We start from the raw sequence: 19,622 nt of genomic DNA, 5'->3' as shown, positions 1-19,622 counted from the left end.
ATCTACAACTGAGAGCTATGGCTATACATTGCCTACGCGGGGCTCGGAACAATTTAAAAGATTTAAGAAGACTTCAGCCCTTGTTGTCGAAAAATTACAGGTAGCTGTCCAAATACAAGCGTCGTTTCTGATAATGTAATTTCTGCTTTTCCATGTAAGTTACTTTTAAAAGCAATTTGATAGCTAATAACGTTTTGTAAATGGCTGTGTGATAGCTGTAGTGGATGTGTGTGTTCTGTGTGTTGTCAGTCTTTTCGTGTCTAAATTATGGCTATACATCGGTAGTTTGTTAGACATGGTATATTTTTGTGTATTACATCTATATGGTTGTAGTATGGATCACTTTCGCTGTTGTGTCAGATAGCCTTCTAGAAAGCAAACTAGAGAGACGCTTGTTTTAGCGATACCATGAACCATGATGGCTAAAATTATACCTAGTCTACTAAATTACTTCTTTTAAAGATGTGGCTAGCTGGCAAGCCGGGATTGATTATTTTGTCCGTTCAGTCAGCACCTTTAGAAGTTGGCGACTTGTACCGCAAGGTGCTCTTTTCTAACCCAAGGTATAGCTGGCTAACGCTAGCTTCCAGTCTTGTGACTCACTGCGGGGTGCGCTGGCGTCATCGCTGTACTCGCCAACTAAACGTGTATTTGATTAATAGTTCCAACACTTTACATGGATGACATGTTGCGTCATATGGTAAAAAATATAAATCGCTATGATAGCTTTTGAGATCTTCTCATCGTTATTACAGATATGTATTGTAATGTAATTTAAGTTACAAATCGAAAGCTTACATTTACTGATCGTATCAGTTAATTTTCCACTTTATTTTTTTTGTGTCAGTTGTATGGCCGTATTCGTGTGGTCGGTACAATGAAACCGTGAGATATGAAGCCGTGTATGTCGTTTTTATCACTCTGCCCTTCTCACACCGCCCGGCCGGCCCCCGCCGATGCTGCGATGGGATCCATTCGTTATGAGCGGCCGCTCACGTACAGTATTTGCTGGCAAAGATGGAAGCGCGTCTACGGGCGGAAACGCGAGAAGCGCACGCATTAGATAATACCGCTCTCCCTTTCGATGTGTGTGCTATAGTTGGTTACAGGAGTAAGACAAGGAAATAGAATCTACAGAAATAAATTGGCATGTGTTGAGGTAGCGCTTCACAGCCCTGATACAACTTCATTTCACTGTAATTGATATAATTGTGTAATCCATACAACCTTGGAGAAGTTCAGTTTATTTAAAGTTAATGCGAAATAAAAGGTAATAATTTTACATGTACACGGTATAGGACTACACCACGGTTTAATTAGTGGTACATTTACATATCATTATAAGGTGCATAAGACGTGGGGTATGATAATTTTGATTTTTTTCTTTTTTTTGCCTGAAAAAATACTGGTTTTGTAGAATGGTGAAGTAATGATTTGTTTTGTTTGGTACCGTATGTTGAAGTACCTGAAGCTTTTCCCCCATCCATATATGGCTTTTGACATTTTCCTGGTGAGAGAAAAATGAAATTTGGGCAAGTGTAAATGAGTTGTGACAAGGCTTTTGTGTGTACTGTTGGTCCTATGTGCAGTACGTGCTGAACAGCTCATTAGGGTCTGAGGAATGAACCAGATTAAAGCAACATATTAAACCTTGTTGCCAGGCTTGTCTACACAGCTCTCCCCAGCACCATGTGATCCATTTTCCTGCTAAAAATACCACTTTATTGCAAGGCGCAGGTTGGCACGTTTATATCCTGGTTGTAATTTATGAGCAAATGCCACTCTGGGGATCGAGGCGTAGCAGACTTCTTGGAAGCACAACACTCGCATGTCACGGTACCGGCGTCCGCTGAGCAAACGGACAGCCATACTGTAGCATCACACCAACACAATGCCCACACAGTTGTTTACCGCTGGTCTAATGTGTTCATGAAGTCATGGTGTGAGCTGCTGATCATTGGGGGGGCTTAGCCAGATGGTTCAGTGGCTTGTTAGCACGACTGTGCCAGAGAGTAAAAACATCACCTTGCACAGCTTGCCTGGGGGTGACCTTCAAGTGGTTATTAAATGATGCGTACGTGCCTGCTTGGGAGAGTAAGCTGATTGGTTGGCATAGATTTTTAGCTGTACAGTGTGTAGAGTAGCGCGTAAACTCAGTGGATAACTGGCTTCTCTACATACAGTGGGTGTGTGCTCTGGTTGTTCCTCTCCGATTGGCCTGAAGTGCATTCTGCTGAATGGGAGGAGGACAACAAGAAAGTAGGACGATGTTGTTTGTTTAATGTACTTTTCAAGTCCCCTATCAGCTCCTGCCTCATAACCACAGGCTCCTTCTTCACAAACTGCTACAGGCAGTAGTGAGAATGATATTAGGATTGTTGTGGTAGTGAGTTAGTGAATATGAGTAAGTTGAATTAATGAATGCATGTAGCTCAATTTTTAGTTTAGTTGGACTTTTAAGAGTAAGTTAAACTTTTAACAGTATATTGTTCTTTTTCACAGGTAGGCAAGCAGGGTTGTTTCAAAAGCCAGTAAAGCTCCCATCCCCCGTTAGAGAAGTGTAGTGGTCTGTTTATTCTCCACTGAGACCAACTGTGTGGGCACAGGGTACACAGCTGTGGACTGTAGCGTGAGAGCAGTTTACCACCAGAACAAGAACGCTTGCACCAGAATGAAAGTGGTCTGTTTATAGAGAGGGTAAGTTAATGGGGGGGGGGGGGGGGGGGCATAACAGCTGTTGCAGAAAGGAAGTTGTAAGTGGTATTTTCATAGTTGTGGATGGGACTGGCTTGGTTTGGCTGTGTTTGGCTCGTACAAAAATTCTCCTCCCAAAACTTTGTTTGGAATTTCAGTAATGCACACATTGAAAAAAAGAGGGCTTTGATGTGAAATGAGGTGGGTTAAATGTGTGGCAGAAATTGGTTTCCTCTCTTTCCATGGTTTATGGCCTTACAGTGACGGCATAGCTAGCCATGCATGGTTTGTTTCTCAGAGATTACAGCAGAATGCTGTGGCACCACCAAGTTGCTATTAAGACATCCGCTAAGCCTCTCAGTGGTATTACAGAAGAGAGGCATAGACCACGGCTTCTCACAGCAGGCTAAGGAAAGAAAAAAAAAGTAACCGGTGTGGATGGGTGAGCAGGAAGGAACACCAGTCTGCTCGTTAAATTTTTATTCTGCCTATCTGCAGGATCCAGCAGCCTGCCTCCGAGCCCTGCTCTCTCTATCTCTCTCCCTCCCCAGCTCCTCTTGGTTTGAATTCAACTTTTCAAATGCCAGTGGCTTTATTGGCATGGCATGGTATGACATTGTGCCGAAGCGCTACCATAGTTACAAAAAAGTTGACTGAAAAGTGCAACTCTCTAGTTAAAGAATGCAGCAGTAAAAAAAAGTGGAAGACGAATCAGTACTCGTGGTTAGTGATTGGTTGTTTGTTCTCTGCCGATTGGACATTTTGGGGATTATCGTCTGGTGCTTTCTCTCTGGCTTGTTACTTACGCTAGTAATTAGCCATGTATTTTAACACCACTTACCATGGTTTGTTTGAAAAGCTGCTGTTCATTATGTCTGAGGACAGATGTGTTTGTGTGACATTTTGCCCAGTAGGAAACGGGAACGTAAACACACTCCGAGCTCGGACTGGACACTCCGCCCTCCCCACCCTCAGCACCAATCACGTGCCACGCGGTTCAGCTAACAGCACACATTCTAACTCTCCTATCCGGGCTCATCGTCATTCTCAGTTTGTGCCACCACTGAGAACTGTTTGCGTTTTAGGTGGAAAACGAAGGCCAGTGTGCATCCGTAAAATGGACTCCAGTCAGATTGCTAGCAGGTGTTTTAATGTGTTGCACATTGGGCTCTCTTCACTGGGTGCAGTGCAAACTGGGTAGACATCACCCCGCGCCATTTTATTCAGTGGAAAGCCTTAATCCCTGTTTGAACAGCAAAGCTACTCATTCTCTCCCAGTGGGAGGTCTAGGCAGAGGGGAGTTAGAGAGAGATTTTATCTGGGATTTCTGCATGGGGAGGCTCAGCTACTGCTGAGTTGAGTCAGATGAGCATTGTGGAATTCAAATAAAACAGCTCCTAAACAAAAGATGGCCTGCAGTATTGAGTGTATGATGAGGAAAGGTCTGGTGATTGGCCCGTGAACGCTGAGGAGGGTAGAAATTAGCCAGTGATACAGGGTAAACCAGGCTAAGTGATCGCATAGTACAGTGTTTCCCAATCCTACTCCTGGAGGCCCACTGTCCTGCATATCATCTGTCTATTCTTGCTGCTTAATTAAATCAAGTGTGCTCAGCTAATCAAAAGTGCCACTGATGAGTTCAGTCAGGTAGGTAGAGCAAGGATGGATAGAAGATATGCAGGACAGTGGGCCTCCAGGAGTAGGATTGAGAAACACTGGCATAGCAGACAGTGGCGTGGTGACCGTTTCTAATACAATAATAACAATAATTAAGCATTCATTTATTTATTTACTTATTTAATTATTTTTAAGCCAGCGCTGGTGTTGAATCCCTGCTGTTGTCAGTATTTTCTGCATGTCTTCAAGTTTTAGCCTTTTTTTTTTTTACTTTGCGGTTTCCCTTTAATTCCAAACCCCCTCTGTTACTGTGGTCAGCCTCTACAGCACGGCAGCGCGGGAGCGCAGCACAGGGGACGACTGCCATGGCGACGACCCCACGGACGACCAGTGCCGCTCGGTGACCGACGTGCGGATGCTGGAGATACGCGCCAGCAAGCTGCAGGAGCAAGTCCAAGACCTGACTGTAAGACCGCTGGCCAGACAGAGGCGTCACTGTTTGGACTCTTCTTCAAGGCGCATTGCATGTCACATGCAGTCTCATTGTATTCTGGGATTGTTTTTTTCCCCACAGTGTTTTTAGGCTAATTAAAAAACAGAAACACACTGAGAATGCGTCTGCATTTTTGTTTTCCAGACGAGGTACAAAAAAGCTTTGGCTGACTCAGACATGGTTCGGAGGAGAACTCAGAAGTTTGTCGAGGATGCCAAGACCTTTGGTAAGAGCAAAGATGTGTTCAGAGCTTACTATTAAGCATGCTGTGTCAGTGATTGGGATAGGTATTGCCAACACCTTTCAGTCGATTGCCTCCTTTCAAGGACAGTAAAGTGATCTAAACGGAGCCAATGGGACACCCCTCCCCTCTCCCCCTAACAGGAATCCAGAGTTTCTGCAGGGACCTGGTGGAGGTGGCCGACCTGCTGGAGCAGGCGGCGCGGGAGCTGGAGGGTGAGGTGCTGCAGGAGGAAGGGGCGCGGAGGCTGTGCCAGGGGCTGGCGCGGATACAGGACCGGCTGCAGGGGGTCTTCACCAAGCACGGCCTGGAGAAGATGCGCCCAGTGGGGGGCAGGTACGACCCCTACCAGCACGAGATCGTGTGCCACGTGGCGGCCGAGGGCGTGGAGCCCGGCTCCGTGGCCGTGGTCAAGCAGGAAGGGTACATGCTACACGGACGCACCATACGCCACGCCCACGTGGGCATCGCCATGGCAACGCAAGAGCAATGACCTGTCACAGGCATTCCCGCCGTCACATTTCCTGCTTGGGTTAATGTATATTTCAAGCAAAGCTTCTAAAGTTATTATGTTTGTTCACAAATATAAGTGTAAATTTTTTACATTTTGTACATTTTAATGTAGAAATGTTTATATTTTTATTTATTTTTTATCAGAATGGATGTGTTATGAAGTCTCTTCTGCTTATTACTAATCACAGTAAAATCACAGCTGAGATCATTTTGAAAATTGAGCACAGACAATTGTAAACGTGGACAGATTGAAATGAGCACTTAATTACATTACACTGACATTTTCTCATTGAATGTCGAGCCGTTTTCTTTGATGAGAAGCTGCCCTGAGACTGTGTGAATATGTCTGGTACTGTATTTTCCTCCATTCTTGTGGTTACTGTGGTTTTGTGGAGAATGCTTTATCCAAAGAGAAAGATATTGCACTTGGGACTTTGGGATGTTCCTGTGTGTGATTGATGTAAGACTGGAAGAGCAGTTTACATGTGTGATGCAAAGCATTTTCCCAAATAAGAAAGGGACTTAAAGGATTTGCAGAATTGTAAAAGGGAAGTCTGGACAAAGAATTTGAATTTAATGCGTTATGAGAAGCATTTGCCTGCACGATTGAGCATACAGAGTTAAACCCTGTAAGCCTCGAACGTGAGTAGAAGTTAGCACTGAGTAGAAGTTAGCACTTCTGTGAGAGCTGTTTATTAAAGTGGGTAGAGGATGGGTTTTTTCCAGACAGCTCTCTGATTTTAGACGCCATCCATCATGGGAAAAATGTGAGCATATCACAGTTTTGCACAGTGAGAGTTTTTTGTTTGTTTCTCTCCTATTAAAACAGTAAAAATAAATCAAGATAATAGGGGCCCACTCCATGGGCTACCTTACTGGCATCTGACATGCAACTGCTGGTCTGAAAATGGGAGAAACGACCATTTAAATTGGGATCATGTTACCGGACCACTCAGAGCAGTATGCAGATTGGTTTTAGTCAGTTGCCTAGTACAGACAATCCCACTGAATTTTGATTATTGTTCAGACTTCCCTTTGAAGCAAGTTTTGTGGAAATTTTGTAAAAGTTGATTTATTGATAGATTCAGGATGTTGCTTTTTTGTATGTTCCGTCCTTTAGAAAAACCAGATTGGTGCAATAGCCTTTGAACACATTACGGACCTGTCACAGGGAGCAAGTATGGTTGTTATATTGCTAGAAGCCAAATGTGCCGTTATATGCTTTCCTATATTGTATTTATGATTATTCTTTAAGTTCCATCTTTCTCCCCGATGGACACAATTGAAGTGAAAGGAAAATAATGAAATTATATAAGATGAATTTTTATCCTTGCGAGTTGTCTTTTTAATTGAATGTAAACTGGTGGTCCATTTTGACATTGAGAAACTGCAGAGGAATGGAACTCAGCTGTATATTCCCCAAAACACAACCTTTGTCAGTAACGGTACCCATGTTATATCCATGGGACTGAGGATAGCACAGCAAGGAAGCCCTTGAAGTGCATTTTCACCAGGTTTTTCTTAGAAATGATTTGGCCTCAGGCTGACTTTGCACTACTGGTCCTTTAAAAGGAATGTGGTATATCCCCATACAATTTGCCTTCTGATGAGATCCCATTAGCGTGATATTCTTGACATCATTGTGTTCAAGGAGCAGTTGTACAAGGTATGCATCATCATCTTAGACATACTGAATCCTCATGAACAATAATTCTGTGGATTTATGCTATGATTAGGTGACAGTCACAACTAATACCATTACATACCACCACAAGCAACAGAACTTAAACCACAATCAAGTTTACACTATACTAGGATTACTGGTCTGTTACAGAAGTTGTGTACATAACACATCATCCGAGTTTGTTATAAGGTTACATGCAAGTACAACAGCTTTGCCATTTTGTCTCCCATGGTCTGCAGATTACACATTAACATGTCAAATGTATTGACTTTACAGCCTTAGGCCCAACTAGTTGGTTATACTATACAAACAGGATGCTTTGTACAAATGCCAATTCTGAAGGCTAGACCAGCTGGGATGAAGTAGACATAATGACTATGGATGTTAAGATTTCACCAAGTTACTTCTACTTATAGAAAGCCATTGTTAAAACCAATTGAGGTCAACCAGGAGTGATGGGACTACAGCAATTTTCTACACAACTTGTAATTGGAAAATTAGTTCGTGAGAATTTATTGAATAATCAAACATTTAAACAAACTTAAAAATCATTATTAAAAGTAAAGTGTACACATGCATGCAATGAGAATAAGAAAATTAGTATTCTGGCTCAGGAGGCAGATCAATAGTGAGCTCGTCAATTGTCTGTAGGAAGGATTGCAGCTCTGCAGAGAGGTCATCTGGAAGTGGAAAAAAAAAAATTAATACTGACAGGACTTTGTGGGAATTGCCCCAGATGTGGTATTCATAACAAGCTTTCAGTCATACCTCTTGGGGCCTCTAAGGGTGACGGCGGTGGGGACATGTCAAACGTTTCGAACTCATCTTCCTCAGGCAGCACTGGGGGGAAAGTTGCCAGCCCTGCCAGACTGAGGTGGCTCAGCCGAATCTCCTCTGGCACCTCGTAAGTCTCAAATTCTGAAATCACATTAGAACTTGTCGGTGTTCAATAATGCAGAGGTTGCTACACTCAGACATTTTAAAAGGTAATGGGTGGGAATACAGCAACTGTTAAGGAGTGTCACAGCTCAAAGATAAAGATACTGACTGTGGTCACCATGTAGGGGGGAAAAAACCTGGCAATGCCATCCAGAGATGATATTCTTATAGCTGTGGTCTCAATGTAGTGGATTAGACTGGCTTTTGGACAAAACTAACAAGCCCATTTCTGGGGGCTGGAATGTGGGCGAGCACAGCAACGCAAAAACGTTAAGACGACTTACCGCGTGGATCGTATGTGATTAAGTTCTCGATCTCCGGGTATTCTTCCCCTTTGTTCTGTGGCTTCGTCTTCACTTCACTTTTCTGAAACACATGAGTAAGTGTTACCACCAAAGTTAACGAGCACAAACGTTAACGAAAAGACACAGGAACCAACCTTTTGTGTCGCTGGGGTTTTGATCTTCTCCCGAACCGTCTGGGAGTTGGACGGAATGGAGGTTCTCTTATTGACGGTCCCCAGCGCCTTGCGACCGAACGCCAAGGGCGTGCCAAACTTTGACTTTTCTACCATGGGAGTCTTCAAGGACTTGTCATTCAGGAAATTCCCTACTTACAGCACAACAGGTGAACAGGTGTAGTAGTCTTGTAACCACACGTCAAAAGCAGCCGTGCACACGTAACCCCTTCATAGTACCCACAACGTCCTTAACCAGTACTGGAATTACCTGGAGCGGACTGCAGCCTTCCTCGTTGTTTAGCGGGAGTAGTCAGAGCTCCATTCTCCTGGTCAATATAAATCATGGTGGCCATCTTTCTGGCACGCCTCTGGAAGAAATTAAGTAACGTTACACCGATGACAGCTAGCTAGATCTCCATAACTCAGCCAACAATACAAATGCGCTACGCAAATGCAGCTGTCTAACGTGCCACATAATGGACACATACGCTTGCTTGTGTGCTAGGTAAACCTTAAAATATGTGTGCGACCTAAATCGGGCAGTTGTCGGCATGCACGCTAGTTGGGTAAATTACACCATAATAACATTAGCATTGACTTTGTTAGCTAGCTTTCATTTTAACCAGTTACACATTCCTTGCAGTCAAATAGCTTATCGCTTAATTATGCAATAATCCGGCTTGTGTTGATTATTTTTCTTCTAATGAAGAATAAACTAACTGTCTAGAATCATACGTGAACAGAATTTTGGTTAACGCTGGCGTTACATTAAATTGCTGATTAACGACTCGCAACTGTTAGACTTTATAATTTGTTGTCAGCGATCAGTTTCGCTTGTATTTTAAATTGAACTTACCAGTGAATTCTCTCTGCGATGACAAGACTTTCACAACTTCTTGCAGCTTCTAAAATCTCTCTTCTCTCAGCGATTTCTTTGTAATTTTCCCAAAACAGGCAGTAGCTTTCGTTTTCGAGCGTCACGGCGGCTGTTTTTAAATACTAACCTTTCTCCTCATTGGTTAACGTCGTAAACCTTCGATGCGGATAACTGAAATAGTGCACACTGCCACCGTGCGGTGTGGATGAGTAGACCAGACAAGTGATGAAGTTTTCAGTATTATGATTTTTAACGCTAATGTTACCATGTTGGAAATTAAACTGTAAAACCACTCTGTCTAGTAATTGCAACTCATATTATATAATTTACAGTGTTTAATTTCATTATTTAACGTCAATTCATAGAGATACAGACAAACTGAATACGGACAAGGCATGATCTGGCTATCTATAAATGATTCATATTTCATATTCAGCCATAGCATCAGTTATGACCAAATCAAAGATGACACAAAGTAACTATACGTAGGAAATGTACAACATGAAGGCCATTGTAACAGGGGAGGTCCAAGCCACCTCCTCTACATCTTTAATCATTCTTTGAATCCTTGTGGACTGATCTGGGTATTAGAACTGTGTGGTGTGCTTGGTGGCAGAGGGGTCCTTTTGACTGGTCTTTTGCAGCAACAGCGAGGTGGAGTGAGACACAAAGCTGAAGATCTCAGAGGAAGAGATAATACAGCCAGTACAGGACGTTAACGATGAAGAAAGCCAGCGGGAAGACGGTGCGGGCGTGGCGGTCGATGTTGTGGGGGTTCTCAACGATGAACGCCGCTGCTGCCCTGCGAGACACCTCCTTAACAGAGGCCAGGGCACACCTCTTTCCCGGCGGCCTCACCGCCGGCTCTCCCTCGCTTGCGGACGATTGGCCCGTTGTCTCCTGCTGGGCGGAGCCTACATCCATTAGCTGACTGGAGTGGGTGGTGGTAACCATTGGTATAGCTCCATTACCATTGGACTCATCAAACTCCTTTTGAAGGTCCTGCAAGAAATGAGAGCAGGAATCTTCTTCCATCACATACCGACTGCAACAAACAGCATAAATGCATGTTTATTCACTGCAATATATTTACACTTAGGTCATTTAGCAGATGCTTTTATCCAAAGCGACTTACAAGTGAGGAACAGCAAGCAAGCTACAGTAGTGTAGGAGACCTTGGAGTAAGCTTTAAGTGCAACCTAAGCAACTAAACTCAGCGAAATAAGTCAAGAAAAGTAGAAAACAAAGGTAAACGAGGTGAAAACACAAGGATAGACAGGCAGAGGAGACAAACAAGTAGTGACAGGAGAAAGAAGTGTGAGGCAGAAAGTGCGGGGAGATGGAATTGTGTTAGAGTTGTTAGAAGTGTTAGGAGAGGAGGTGCTCTCGGAAGAGTTGGGTCTTCAGGAGGTTCTTGAAGATAGAGAGGGATGCCCCTGCTCTGATAGCATAAGGTAGCTCGTTCCACCAGCGGGGAACTACATACGAGAATAGTCTGGACTGAGATTGCCTTGTGTGTAGGGATGGCAATGCTAGACGACGTTCCTGGGAGGAACGTAACGGCCGAGAAGGAGAGTAAGCCTGTATGATTGAGCTCAGGTATGTTGGAGCAGACCCAGAGGTCACTATGTAGGCAAGCACGAGAGACTTGAATTTGATATGGGCAGCCACGGGTAGCCAATGGAGCTCAATGAGCAACGGGGTGAAATGGGTTCTTTTGGGCTGATCGAAAACCAGACGCGCCGCCGCGAAAACCAGACGTGCAATACTGAAATTGTTTTATCAGATTAATTATTTTGTTTGATTAAAAGACTCATTTGCTTTTGAGAAGCAGCAATTCATGAAATAAGTTAAGCATGGACTGTCATTTCTTACCTTGGACTTTGTAAAGGTGATTGCCACAAAAACATCTACTCCAAGAGACCAGCAGTGAATAGCACTCAATCAGTAACCTAAAGGTTTAGTAGCTCAGTTTAACAGGAAACCCACAAAAATGTGCAGGTCCAGAGCAGCAGGCCCGGGACAGGTGGATAGACTCACTCTCTGTACATCTCCAATGGTCTGGTGCTGCATGGTGCAGAAGTGGGCGATGGCATATTCCAGCAGGGCGCCGAAGATGAAGGTGAAACAGATGCCAAGGTAGACATCGATGGCCTTGATGAAGCAGTTGGCATTGGGCAGTGACGTGCGGGCCCCCATCATTAGAGTGGTCATGGTCAGAACAGTGGTCACTCCTGAGAGACAGAGAGAGAAGGAGAGGCAGAGGGAGAAAGAGAGAGGTTATGGCCTCTCAAAATCAACATATGTGAAATGGTCCTATTATACATAGCTGGTAAAAGGTGCAGAGTGCTAATAGCACCATTTTACACAGAGAGAAAGATAGATGCAAGAGAGCAAGTTTGTGTCTCTGTCTGCATATGAGAGTGTGGTATTGGTTTAGACACTGTATTACTATTATCTTTCAACATTAGTTGGCGGAATATTCAAAGCCTATATGCATCCATTTTTGGACCAAAAGGTAAAAGTATAGATCTACTGAATAATATAAATAATCTAAATATATGCTGATATCTTAAATCTATTTGAAATCTGATGCAGTGGTGACATGCCCACCCAATGTCCCCAAGGCTTCAATGAAATTATTGTGCATTCGACGTAAATAATTGGGATAAACAAAGGCAGACTCAGGCTGAGGGACTCTAGGCGTGGTACAAAAGGAAAAACCCATATGTAGCTAATGTAGTCAAAAACCTACAAATTGGCAACAATGACATTTATTTTTGTGCAATATATGTCACCTGTTCTGAATCTCCCTATGTTGATAATGATATCTTTGAAAATCTATGAACAGAAACTAGCCATTAAGAGGCCCACGGAAAATGTGCTACACTGTGGGGATTTTAATGCCAGGATAGTGGCAGAACCTGACTGCACAGCCACTAATGGTAATACATTACATAACATTATTTTCATTTAGCAGACACTCTTATCCAGAGAGACTTACATAGGTTGCAATTTTATCCATTTATACAGCAGGCCCGTACATCCTTAATAGCAGGATCAAAGTGGACTCCTTACGGAAGTTCACATATTTTGTAGCTAATGGGACTGGTGCTGACTGTGCTGTTACAGATATGGACCCCTCCAATATCAGTGCATTTGTTGTCAAGCAGCAAACTCCCCTTTCAGCTACAAAACCAGATCAAACAGAAACTCACAAGCAAAGGCCAGTAAACTGTACCACCTAAAGGAATCATACAGATGGGCTCCAAATAGTGCAAAAACTTTGAAAGAAGCAATACATTCATTAACAGTATTAATATTTCTCATGACACTATGATTCTGATGAAGAAGGTGTAAGTCTGGCTGTTAAAGAGTTAAACAATGTTCCAGAACTCTGGTATCAAAGCTAAACTTTCAACAGACAAAAGGAACAAAACAAAAAATGGTTTGAAAAAGAGTGCAAAACAATTAGGCAAAATTTAAGAGAAATATTACACCATAAACATCACCACCCAAACAGCCAAGAGATATGCCTTCAGTAATCTTAAACCCTAAAATGATTGTGAAAACACATTGAAAGAGAAGGAAAAAATGGCTTGCCAAATCACTTAATAAAACTGAAAAATCAATTGATCAAAATGAATTCTGGAAATTAGGAACATCAGCTCCACAAGAACAGTTCAAACAAGATTTACAACAATATTTTGTTAATTTATACAAAGATGACTCCTGGGATGACCAAAATAACCAAAGTCCTCCAGACTACCCAATTTTATTTGAAGAAGTACCACTGACACTCAGGACATTAAAAACAAAAAAAAAAGCCTGTGGCCCTGACAAAATCCAGACTGAAGTGCTTAAAAATAGCACCCCTGAGCTGCAGTTAGCTGTGCTTAAATTATTCAATTTTGTACTATCCACAGGCTACTCTCCAGATTGCTGGAACACAGGGCATATATCCCCAATCAACAAAAAGGGAGATAAACTGGGCCCTAATAATTACCAAGGCATCTGTGTAAGAAGCAATCTGGGAAAGGTTTTCTGCAGTATTACAAGTGCTCAAATACTGGCCTTTCTTACCACACACAGAGTAAGAGTCAAATGGGCTTTCCTCCAGTCTGACAGAATTTACACCTTCAATATTCTGAAACTCTAAAATTATACAAAAACATATTGAAAGAGAAGAAACAAGACTTTTTTGCCAATTCACTTAATAAAATTGAAGAATTAAGTGATCAAAATGAATTGTGGGAAATGTGCAATACATTAAGCATATCAGCTCCACAAACGCTATCTATACAGGATGGAGAAAAAATATTAATTTATTCAAAGAAATCCTTTGGAGCAAATTTAATTTAAATTGACAAATAATTATGAAAAACTGTCAAGTGCTTGAGTCATTGATCAAAAGTAACAAAAATCCTCTAGACTACCCAATTTAATCTGAAGAACTAGCACTGGAACTTCAAAAACAAAAAACAAACAATATAAAACAAAAAAGCCTGTGGCCCAGACAAAATCCAGACTAAAGTGCTAAAAAAAACAGCACCCCTGAGCTGTGCTTAAATTATTCAATTTAATATTATCCACAGGCTGCACTTCTGACAGCTGGAACAGGGGGCATAAATCCCCAGTCAACAAAAAAGGAGATAAATTGGACCACAGTAATTACCAAGGCATCTGAGGAAAGTTTTCTGCAGTATGATAAATATGCGAATACTGGCCTTCCTTACCAAACACAGAGTAGGTTAGTTTGACTTTCTTCCAAATTAACGCAGACACAATCATATTTACACCCTATGCCATAATTAATATTTTGTTTGCTGGAATAATGTCCATCAAACCAAAAAGGCAAATGTTTTGCTTGCTTTATCTATTTCAGAAAAGCACTGGACTCCCTTTGGCACACAGAGAGGGTAGTGTAGGGACTGAAGTATTTGTTATTAGCGGTGCGGTTGGAACAGTCTGCAGCTCCCCGGCCCCGCTCTTCACGACAGGGAGGTCAAATTGCAAATCTATGCAGATGGCCTGATCCTACCATCTCCCACAGAACAGGAGCTACAGCAGATGCTTGAGCTGCTCCAAATTCAGTGTCAGACCTGGGGCCTGGCAGTAAATTTAAAGAAGGCAAAATTCATGGTTCTTCAAAAATATTCAGGAAAACAGATTTCAAGTCACTCTAGGTAACACTGCCGTAGATCGCACCTTAAATTAGACCTCACTGGGTCTGACAGTTAGTGCCTCAGGAAGCTTTGGCATGGCAGTGAATGCACTGAAAGAAAAGACGTACAGAGCACTATTTGCAATTAAAAGAAAACCCTGTAAAATAGCCATACCAATTGCACTGCGCTCAAAATCCAGCTAATTGCACTATACAGAAGTGATATTTGGGTCTTCTCAGGACCTTGGACCCTTATACGAAATTATACATTGGCAGAGTATCTCTTCACTGTCAGTGATACGAAGCAGGGACATTCTGAGACATGTTCAGTGACCACAGTCTGGCCATAGAGAAAGCCAGACATAAGAACACATGGCTACCAGAAGAAGAAAGGCTATGTCTTCACTGTGAGACAGGTGAGATGGAAACAGAGATGCACCTTCTCCTCCATTGTAATAAAGTCCAAATAATTGGGGGAAATATTTACACAGCAATAAAATATACTGAATTACCTCTCCCCACATTTAACAAATGAGATGATGAAGTTAAACAGAGAGAGAGAGAGAGAAAGAGAGAGAGAGAGAGGTGAAGAGAATGTATAGGTGAAAGTGCCAGTGTGTGTTTTCGACTGCCTATTTGCCATATATGCAACAGAGAGAGAGTACACATATGTGTGTGTACAGAGAGTACAGGTATGTGTGAAAGTTAGAGTGGCAGTGGGTAACTGACCGATGCAGGTCCGAGCGGGGACAGAGGATTGGCTGATCCAGAAGGAGACCCAGGACAGCACTACCAGCAGGGTGGATGGCACGTAGGTCTCCAGGATGAAGAAGAGCACGTTTCTGCGCAAGGCGAAGTGCAGCACCAGCTTCGGGTACAGACCTGCACAGCGCACACAGGTAACACAGGTATGCATTCAGTACACTTTGTGGTAGAGTTGAAGATTCATAGTATTTTGGCACGTACTGAGCAGGAAGTATGCAAATTAACAAACAAATTGGAGTAAAGATCCAGATCTGGGTTGTCACAGGTTAGGATGGGGTGGGCAGGGGCAGGGCAGGCTGAAGGTACCTGTCTCATAGACAGCCTGTGACACAGAGGTGTAGTAGCTCTCCACACTGTACTGGGCCAGTCGCAGGGTGTCCAGCCCCTTGACAGAGTCATTCCCACGAGTCCAGTAGAACACCACATCCTGCAGGTTATAGCCCCCTGAGCAGATACACACACACACACACACACACACATATAGTCACTGTGAGAGCAACATAGATATAGCACAGGAGAGGCAGCAGGAGGCTGGATGGAGGTGAAAGCACTGTGATATTAGCACTGAAGAAGTGGACATGTGGAGTAAATATATGCAGTGGAGTAAGAATGTGCTGTGCATATGCTAGAAATTGATTAAATGAATCAATTATAACTGAGCTCGTGTACACATGAGGCGGTGATTATCACACTTATGTCCTTGTGAGATAGTAAATGATGAAGTAGCATTCAGGAGTGAGGGTCATAAAAGATCAAGCAACACGTTCTTCAGAGGCTGACCAATGAGGTACTGTCCAGATAAGAGGCTGATTAATCATGATCGCGAATCATGAATTGGGCGGCAGTGTAGCATATTGGTTAAGGAGCAGGACTCGTAACCGAAAGGTTGCCGGTTTGATCCCCGCTGGGACACTGCTGCTGTACCCTTGGGCAAGGTACTTAACCCACAAGTAAATATACAAGGTACTTAACCCACCTCAGTAAATGTTATCCATGTATAAATGGATAACATTGTAAAGAACTGCAATCTATGTAAGTCGCTTTGGGTAAAAGCATCTGCTAAATGAATAAATGTAAATGAATGTGCAGGTAAGAAGCTGATCAATAATGAGGCTCTAAACAGGTGAGGGGCCTACAGATGATGCGGGGTTATACACACTGTAACAGTGCTGTGGTGTAAAATAAAGCATGTGGTACTCACAGCTCTCCAGCTGCAGGGTGCACACCTGTCTGTCCATGGGGTACTTGGTCAGATCCATGTTGCAGGCGATGGTGGCCGTGATGCTGGTGGGTGGAGGCAGAGAGAGGTAATTAGATTAAGGAGAGACATTGTGTTAAATGTGGCAGCATTGTGGCATAGTGCTTGGCAGAGAGGCTTGTAACCAAAAGGTTGGCAGTTTGATTCCCCGCTGAAGCGCTGCTGCTGTACCCTTGGAGCAAGATACTTAACCCACAATTTCCTCAGTACATATCCAGCTGTATTAACGGATAACGTGTAAAAAAATTTGTAACCTATGTAAGTCACTCTGGATAAGAGCATCCACTAAATGACAATAATATAATGTAATGCAGTGTACTGTAATGTAATGTCCTTAGAGGAGCTTGCTGCCGGCTCCTCTCTGGCCCTGCTGCGTACCGGAGAGCGTAGAGCACCGTGCCGTTGCTGAAGATGCGAATGAGGCGGTTCTCTACGGTGACGTCGTGCAGGAAGGAGCGCTTCGAGTCGGGGATGAAGGTGTCCGGGATCCACAGCAGGGAGACCAGACGCCCGTCCACGCTCACGCTCTCGTTCCCCGGGAAAACCAGGCGGGAGTCCATCCAACGCTGCCGCAGGAAGATGGTGGCCGTGTAGTCCTGCAGGCACACGCACACACTTAGAAACACACACACACACACAAGTGCTTAGAAACACACACATACACACACTTACACACATTTAGAAACACACATACACACACCTGGAAACACACTCTGAGAAACAAACGTACACACAGACACACACACACTTAGAAACACACACATGCTTAGAAACACACACTTAGAAACACACACTCTAAGAAACAAGCATGTACACGATACAGACACACATAGACACACACACACACATAACTAGAAAAACACACACACACATCATTTTTAAGGTTTGAATGCCAAAAGTATGTAAATTCAATGTCCATTTTGTGTGTGTGTGTAGACATAGGGGTGGGGTTACCATATTAATTTCAGAGATGGCATCTATGCTAGCAATATCCAGACTCATTCCAATCTCCACAGGACCAGCTGGTGAGAGACAAGAAGAAAACTGATGTCTGAGGAGAAAGACCAGAGGCATTTGTTGGCTAGTTTTTCATGGCCATGGTCATTTAGATATGAACCTCTGAAACAGTTAATATACTCACAAACAATCTATGTGACTGTTTTTATTCATTTTCTACTAGACTGAATTTCTTTTGTACTAGGGTAAATGACGTTAATGCTGTGCTTAGTGCTGCTTCATTGAACAAGAAGCAATATTTCAAACTGAGAATTCCTTTTCTTAGACTCTGCGACCATCCATCTAAAAAAAGAGAGTGATTTCGTCTTCTTCAGAAATGGTCGTAGAAAATCTTTACTTGTCAGAGTGAGTCTCATCCAGCCCGTACCGTTAAAGTTGGGCCTCAGGTAGCGGTTGTATCCCTTCATCAGCTTCTGAATAGTAGGCTGGAGCTCTGAGTCACTCCAGTCCCCATACTGTGCACCTGGAATCACACCTCCACTGAGGAGCGAGTGAGCGAGAGATAGAGAGAGAAAAAGCGAGGGAGAGAGAATGAGAGAGAATAATAAGGGAGAGCCAGCAGATGCAGAGGAGAGGTTAAGGAGAAAGAGTCCTTTGTTGTCAATGTGTGTGGTAATATATGAGGTAATATATGTATTGTTGTAGAATACCAGAATTCTGATTGGAATTTCAGATGTAAATGGGAGACAGCAGAAGAGATCGAGAGCAAGACCAGCTTAACTCATTCTGTTTTCATTCCAGTCCTGTTCAGTGCAATTCAATAGTTCTCCGCTAACGTGACAGGCAAGTAGATTTACCCCAGCGCTGCTCGCTGTACAATTAACACCGGTTTATCTGATAAAAGGGAACACATCAAAAGAGACAGGGTGATTCTGTGGCATTAATGCCGCTGTCGTCCAATGGGAATGGTCTGGGGAGAGCACACTGAATCTAGTGACAGAAAGAAAACAAGTCGATGAGAAAGGTAATTAATTCTGTTTTGGGTGCTCTCTTTTTCTGTCTGTTGATGAGGGAATTGAAACCTTGCTGGACAGTTCGTCTGGAAGAAGGTGGGGCTGGACGTCGCTGAAACCCCTGTGTGGTGTGCCCTCTCACCTTCGCGTTAAGGCCAGGCTCAGGGTCACGCAGGCCAGCACAGGGATCCGCATCGTCCGAGAGCAAACGGCAGCCCCTGTGTACACGGACAGACAGACAGACAGATGTACACACAACATGTGAGACTCTCCCTGCACAGTTAATCCGATGTGACTTAATTGCCTTACATTCAATTAATCTTCTTTATAAACCCCTGCTAGGTTTTTGGCTTCTGAAGCCATTTGGTCGTTTTGTTCGAAGTCTGGATTCCTTACACAGACAGAAAAATGCAGGCTGACCACGGACCTCGTTTTTGAAACACAGTGACTATGTTCGTCCACCAAGTGGCAGCACCTCAATAGGCTGTAAATGGATGTGAGACACATATAGTCTCACTCACCTGGCCAAAATGGAGATGATCTTATGGGATGTTTGAATAAAAAATGAATAGAAATGAATATGAAATGAATGGAAATGAACACACACACACCCGCGCACACACACACACACTTGCTGTCTGTCTCTCTGTCACTCTCTGAATGAACAATGGTACTTTTATCACTCTCCTACAGACCAGTGATGTTCCATGAAACCATTAGACAGCTTGCACTGCAATCCCAACCCATCATCATCACTCATTTTCTCTCTCTCTCTCTCTCTCTCTCAGCCTCCTCTTGGACTTCTCTGTCTCCTCATAATCTCTGTCACTAGTCCCCCCTCAACACACACACACCCACACACACACACACACACACAGCAAACTAGCCATGACAGTGTAAGAGACTGGAAGATCCAGTAAATCTTTAATCAGCAATGGGTGTGTTTG

The 19,622-nt window shown here is 43.3% G+C and overlaps 3 protein-coding genes across 4 annotated transcripts; 1 reads left to right on the top strand and 2 right to left on the bottom strand.

Moving 5' to 3' along the window:
* Positions 1-5,554, top strand: LOC118791147 (grpE protein homolog 2, mitochondrial-like). The gene is made up of 4 exons (XM_036548425.1): positions 1-100; positions 4,630-4,777; positions 4,949-5,030; positions 5,189-5,554. The coding sequence occupies exons 1-4, from the start codon at positions 18-20 to the stop codon at positions 5,536-5,538; spliced, it is 663 nt and encodes a 220-aa protein (XP_036404318.1). The 5' UTR covers positions 1-17; the 3' UTR covers positions 5,539-5,554.
* A 2,285-nt stretch (positions 5,555-7,839) lies between these two features.
* On the bottom strand, positions 7,840-9,618 carry pttg1 (PTTG1 regulator of sister chromatid separation, securin). Of its 2 annotated transcripts, none has more exons than XM_036547511.1 (6): positions 9,498-9,618; positions 8,910-9,009; positions 8,621-8,793; positions 8,466-8,547; positions 8,011-8,160; positions 7,840-7,922 (listed from the first exon to the last, which is right to left on the bottom strand). In XM_036547511.1, exons 2-6 carry the CDS (start codon positions 8,992-8,994, stop codon positions 7,840-7,842), a joined length of 573 nt encoding a protein of 190 aa, XP_036403404.1. In that variant the 5' UTR covers positions 8,995-9,009; positions 9,498-9,618. The 2 variants fall into 2 exon arrangements, with proteins under 2 accessions (XP_036403404.1, XP_036403405.1); XM_036547512.1 differs by having other exon boundaries at positions 8,621-8,790.
* Positions 9,619-10,110: 492 nt separating this feature from the next.
* On the bottom strand, positions 10,111-18,870 carry LOC118791192 (gamma-aminobutyric acid type A receptor subunit pi). The gene is made up of 9 exons (XM_036548475.1): positions 18,818-18,870; positions 18,090-18,202; positions 17,660-17,727; positions 17,084-17,301; positions 16,649-16,731; positions 15,754-15,891; positions 15,412-15,564; positions 11,559-11,752; positions 10,111-10,520 (listed from the first exon to the last, which is right to left on the bottom strand). The coding sequence occupies exons 1-9, from the start codon at positions 18,868-18,870 to the stop codon at positions 10,200-10,202; spliced, it is 1,341 nt and encodes a 446-aa protein (XP_036404368.1). The 3' UTR covers positions 10,111-10,199.
* Positions 18,871-19,622: the final 752 nt, after the last annotated feature.

This window comes from Megalops cyprinoides, chromosome 16 (genome assembly GCF_013368585.1).
Source record: "Megalops cyprinoides isolate fMegCyp1 chromosome 16, fMegCyp1.pri, whole genome shotgun sequence".
NCBI lineage: Eukaryota > Metazoa > Chordata > Actinopteri > Elopiformes > Megalopidae > Megalops > Megalops cyprinoides.
Note: the sequence above shows the minus strand (reverse complement) of the source record. Positions and strands in the feature narration are given on the sequence as shown.